We start from the raw sequence: 6,000 nt of genomic DNA, 5'->3' as shown, positions 1-6,000 counted from the left end.
AATGAGCAACCAAAGCCACATGGAGATGCTGATATACCCTCTCAACAGTCAATTTCCTTTCCTTCTTTAGTAACTCTTATACTGTAAACACAGCAATTTAGCTGGCATGATGCAGATTATATGTTATAAAATTAGCTCAACATTTATTAATCACTGTCAATGATAATGGCATTAAAATACCATTTTATATAAACTTTATCATAAAACAAAAACTCTTAAAAAAACACACACTCAAACACTGTGTAGGCGTTTGTGCAGCGCCCCTGCTGGAGTGCATTGGTAATAACTTTATTGCAAAAATACAAGTTCACTCAGCCTCAAGCATTTACAAATGAGTCCCCAATGGAAAACTTTGAAATGCCATTTCATCTTTGAGAAATCCTCCTCCCACCAGCTACAATGCGCATTCAAAGGCTGTTAACTGTACAGACATTAATAAGTAAAGATTCAACAATTCAGCAGGAAATCATTTTCTTCCTTAGTATATAGGAAAAAAAGAAAAAGTATTTGATTTTGTCCCAGTCTGACTCTTTGCTGGTAGTTCAGGAGAGAGCATTTTGCATAGCATACTCATATACCACCTTTGCTACATTCTCAAAAATCTTTGAATGAAAGAAGAGATTAATAAATGAAAAAAAAAAAAACATTTTCTTTGTGTTAGAGCCAATCTTTGGTTAAGACAAAGTTAAATAATATCTAGATCTCTGTACGTTATTTCATTTATAATAATTTTTAATTTACGCACTCAAAGGCTTTTAATGAAAAAAATTATACATATCACAGCAAAATATGATAAGAAAAAAAAGTTAAATACTGCATTAATCATATTATATTGTGATACGAAACATCTGTTGATCAGTATCAGAGTATTGTTAATATATCTCACAAATCCTTTTACGTTTATTTGAATAAAAGTATGAAAGCATTCCTTGCTCAAGGCCCCATATACATAATACTGTCCAAATTTCAGGCTATCTATGCTACCAGGGCCGAACATTCTTCAGCTGTGTTGATTAAAGTAAAATCTAGAAATAATATAGATTCTACAAAAATCGAATGGGATGAAACCCCTCAAATATTACAGGCCTGAAGATCCATCATGTGCCAGACTCTTACTGTGGTTTCAGTGTCACTGCAAGTTAAAACAAAATTATAATTTGAATCATAAAATAAAATAAACAATGTAAAGGAAGCTTAACTTGGCATATCTCCCTGTATAAATGGGAGAACTGTCAATGGAATTAAAATAGCAGTTTTTCTCCAGCTTTACACTTCTGAAGTGTACTATACTTGTCTTAATGCAGATAATAATTATTACCACTAGAATTGATTAACATTCCATAACGTCATTACGTAGTTTCTCCATTCTTCTGTATATTTCTTAAGATGTTGTAGTTTTTTTATTAACAATAAATTCATTTGTTAGTGTATGTTCAGTCAAACAGGTACACAGTCTTTGCCTGTAACACGAGACACAAAACAGCTGTGTGCTACAGGGAATGCCCGTATCAGAGAAAAAGGAGGAAAAAGGTTAGAAGAGACAGTCTCATTCCACGCTCAGCGCCAGGGCCGCAGATTTACATGCCTGCTCTGACAAAAAGCACCAGAGCTGAGAGATGACACCGTACAAAACATCTTGATTCACTTAGTACAGGTTGAAGTACTTAGCATCTACATGTACATGACATTAACCCATCCCGCTACCAAAAAACGTTTGCAGGAGAGTTGTTCGGGGAAAAATGTTCAGCAAAGCCATGACGATTCTGGGACACTGGTTTGCTGAGAACTTGTATCTGTGGAACAGGCGAGGAGGAAGGGTAAAGAATGGTTTTTAATACCCTATCGGTCAAAAGTTTGGAATAATTAAACTTTTCTAATATCTCGTAAGCTCACTAATGCTACATTTATTTGATTAAATATTATTACAGTTTAAAATTACTGTTTTATATTTAGATATATTTTAAAGTGTCATTTATTCCATTACTCCAGTCTTCAATGTCACATGATCCTTCAGAAATTGTTCTAATGCTGATTTGGTGCTCAAGAAACATTTATTAATACCATTATAATCAATGTTAAAAACTGTCAAGCTGCTAAATATTTCATTTGAAATATATTTAAATGAAAAACATTGCTTTAAATTGTAATAATAATTGACAATTTTACAGTTTTTACTGTATTTTTGATCACTTGAGACATCTTAATAAAAATATTTTAAAAATCTTAATCATTCCAAACTTCTGGCCTGTAGTATAAATGAGGGCAGGGTTACAATAAGCCCCTCCCCCTTTACCACCCAACACATGCACACACGCATACACACAAACACACATTTACCGTCTAGTGCAGCAAGGAGGTACCGTATGCTTCTCCTCTGCAATTAATTGAATTATGGGGTTAATTAAGTTAAGTGCTCTGGGTTGGATGGCTCACTGCGGGAGTCCAAATCTAGACCCCACGCTCCTTTCATTGCATGATGCAAGTCTGACTATAGGTTAGTCATACACACACACACACACACACACACAACATCAGCCCCAAAGAATCACACCATCCCAGTGCTCGTAAATAAATGTAAAAAAGTTGGTTTTGGTGTCTCTTTCCGTCATGCTGTGGATCGAGCTTTAGGGGCTTCTGCATGGAAAGATTTACCAACTATAGCAGGATATCTTAAGGACATCATCCCAGGAACAATACAGAGTGCAGGGTGATTGAGCATGGCATCAGGTCTCTGGAAGTGCTCCTTACAGTTCTCCAGGAAACTGTGACGAGAATGGGATGGGGTGTGCAGAGGGGTCATCCAAGGGAACAATGTGTGGAAATGTTCCAGGGCTGGAGGACCTGGTCCAAATCCAACTGGTTGGGTGAGAGCTTTAGAGAGGATGTCTTCCAATACACCTCACTGTTGGACCGTAGTGCTTCCCACTGGAGAGAGCTTGACGCCGGTCAAACACAGCCAGAAACTCGGAGAACCTCTGGAGACATCCTGCAATGGGGTAGGATGGAGTGTGAAGGACAGGAACCAGACCAATCAAAGAAAAAAAGCAACAACGAAAGAGGAGCTCCTTCAAAAGCAGGAAACGAAAATGAAGCAAAAGCAGACTGTTTAGTAGGGGGACCACTGGCACCTGGACTCAATTGCGATGCAATGGCAGAAACATGAATGTGGAACAAGAGGGAAATGGTCCTTTGAATGGATGAGGTGGTTATGAATGTGGAAAACGAGAGTGAGCTTTACCTGGGGCCCCTCTGGAAGGCCCAGGCTGCTGAGATGGGGGTGAGGATGATGGAAGGAGATGAAGATAGCTGGGTTGGAGCAGATGGAAGTCTGAATGAGACAATGGATACTGAAGGCAACTAGGTGAGTACATGGCGTTGTGATATGACTTAACCCCGGAGTCCCCCAGCTACAGTAGGTACACACACAACACACACATACATTGAAATGCACAAGGCCAAGGAAAAACAAGTGCATTCAGTCAAAAGAGAGAAAAAGAGGATAAGAGAGGGGAAGGATGGAGAGAAGGGAAGAGATGGGGAGCACAAAAGTAAGGCACGAAAAGAATCAAGGGCCTCATTTATAAAATGCACATAAGATCAGATTTGATCCCAAGTCAAAATTGAGGAACAAATTGAGATTTATTAAAGGGATAGTTTACCCAAAAATGAGCACTTTGTCATCATTTACTTGCTGTCTTATGGTTTCAAACCTGAATGATTTTTTTTTATTCTGTGGAACAGAACAATTTTTTTTTATGACTTGGCTTGTGTGTTGAAGCAGGGTTAGAACAAAACTCTGCAGAGCTCCGGCCCTCCAATAATTGAGTTTGACACCCCTTTTATAGACCAAAACAGTTAAAACACTCTTGATAATATCTTCTTGTGTGTTCAACAGAAGAAAAAAAATCATAGGGTTAGGACTGAAGTGAGGGTGAATACACGATCATAATTTTCATTTTTGGGTTAACTCTCTCTTTAAAATCAGAAACCGATGTGAAAATGTTCTTACACAAACTGCAAGTAAAAAGCAGCCATACACAAGCTATTTTTATGATCATGCACTGTTATGCCAGTGCACACTGACATAATTTTCTAATCATTTCCAGTGATGCAAGAGCAAGTCAGTGAGTGGATAAATGAATGAAATGAGTAACCACAATTACATGCACAATAATATACTAAAATACTATTATTGTACTATTACAAAATACTATTATAAAAAAAGTTAAATGATTAAGTAATTATTAATTAAATTATTAAGAACACAACATCATAAATGGCAGAATTGTGGACTGCTGAATAGTGCAAAAAAAGTGCTGTTATTAGCTATTTATTTGCAACTCAAATAGCTTTACACTCTTTGGTGTGGTTAAACCACATTTCAGAGTTTAATGGTTTAATGAGTTTAAAAGGTTTAATGGGAACATGGTCTGAAAAATAATGTACATGTAAATAAGATGAGTAAAAAAATAATAATAAAAATGGATCACTGACAGGATAATGAATTACAAATATACATATACAGTATGGCCAGAAACTAGAATCTAGTGACTAAATTTGTTGCATTACCTTTTTTCATATACTCTCACTTATGTACAGAAGACTTTAATAAAGCAAGTAGGTTTAGGGAACATTTTAAAGTACATATGAATGCATTTGGGAAGATGACAATATGCATGTCTTTATAAATGAGACACCGGGCCTCTTTTCAAATGTAGTGAAGCTACAGCATGTGGACACAGGATGGCAGTATGACTCAGTAAGACAATGAGAAGCTGTGCATGTGTATTTGAGTGTCCTTGCCTGCAATGGTGCACGTGGATGTCATGTGACAATACAGTTATGCATTCATATATTCCTGGCATACATTATATATTAAAAATGAATGAATGCCAAAACAACACTCTATGCACACCGAATAGATTTGATAGACAGCATCTGCTATGAAAATAACTGTAGTAAATGCAGAGTGTACGTCAAATGACATAAAGCTTAGCAATGATTGACAAGGGACAGGCAGCACACACACACCAGGCTGAAGTGGCAGTAGCTGTGTGTTAGCACTCTTCTGATTAGGTGACAGCACTCTTATCGGGTTTCTAAGGCAGATATCTGATTCCTACCTCCTCCTTTGGCCCCTCTAGCAGACTCTTGAAAGCTAGTAGTCATTAGTCACACTATTTCACTAATATTTTATCCATTAGCTAGCTCCTTAGATTAAATAAGATAGTAAGAGTTACTTTTAGTGTAATTGAGAAATATGTGTTTGATACTTACAAAGCTTCGGGAGACGGCAAGACGGTTATGGCGACGGCCAATGACCGTTCCACTCAGGCTGCGAGCAATACGGCGCAGGTGATCCGCATCATATTGTTCTTCCTCTCCTGACTGAGGCTCTTGATGGGCCACTGACAGGGGCTACAGAGAACAAAGTTACTGCAGCAAAAAATAAAGTCTGGAGGAAACCAGACACAACACCCAAACAAAATCAACATGCGCTAACAGATTGTGCGCTGTATGAAAAACAAGCTATGATGTGGAAAGAACCAGCCATAACAACAACAAAAAAAAAAAAAAAAAAAAAAGACAGCCATCCCTTATTAAAGAACCAGCAAATAATAAACAAACAAATAAAACCTAGATTATTTAGACTAATGGCAGGTAACATCTAATGAAGCCCGCATGCTACAAAATTTTAGCCCTGATTTTTCTCTCACTGACTATAAGTGGAGACTAAAACTGAAATCAGAAGCAAATCAGCGATTGTTCATGTGAGTGATGATTGCTTTGTTTTTTTTAAGATGCAATCTAAAATACCAACAGATGCCCGAGAGACGTTTAGCAGGTTAAATATCCAGCAATGTAATACAAGTTCTGCAGGGTGAACTAAACTAGAAGTGACATTGGCAATGACCGACAGGTGCATAGTTCCAAAAGAACTGCAATCCAAGACTTGTCATGGTCGCTGTGATTTTCCCAAGACATGTTCCTGGATCTGAA

General features: G+C 37.4%; 1 protein-coding gene across 8 annotated transcripts in view; it reads right to left on the bottom strand.

Moving 5' to 3' along the window:
- Positions 1-243: 243 nt before the first annotated feature.
- The window catches only part of LOC113111542 (inactive ubiquitin carboxyl-terminal hydrolase 54-like), a 106,472-nt gene continuing 100,715 nt past the window's right edge, over positions 244-6,000 (bottom strand). For 7 of the 8 annotated variants that reach the window (XM_026276353.1, XM_026276357.1, XM_026276355.1 and 4 more), the window contains 3 exons: positions 5,278-5,418; positions 3,239-3,407; positions 244-2,986 (listed from right to left, as the gene is read on the bottom strand). In XM_026276353.1, the coding sequence (XP_026132138.1) occupies positions 2,874-2,986; positions 3,239-3,407; positions 5,278-5,418 (423 nt within the window). In that variant the 3' untranslated portion in view covers positions 244-2,873. The remainder of the gene's footprint in view (positions 2,987-3,238; positions 3,408-5,277; positions 5,419-6,000) is intronic. The other variant, XM_026276358.1, reaches the window with a different exon arrangement.

This window comes from Carassius auratus, chromosome 12 (assembly GCF_003368295.1).
Source record: "Carassius auratus strain Wakin chromosome 12, ASM336829v1, whole genome shotgun sequence".
Lineage (NCBI taxonomy): Eukaryota > Metazoa > Chordata > Actinopteri > Cypriniformes > Cyprinidae > Carassius > Carassius auratus.
The sequence above is the reverse complement of the archived record's forward strand: the minus strand, read 5'-3'. Positions and strand labels throughout refer to the sequence as shown.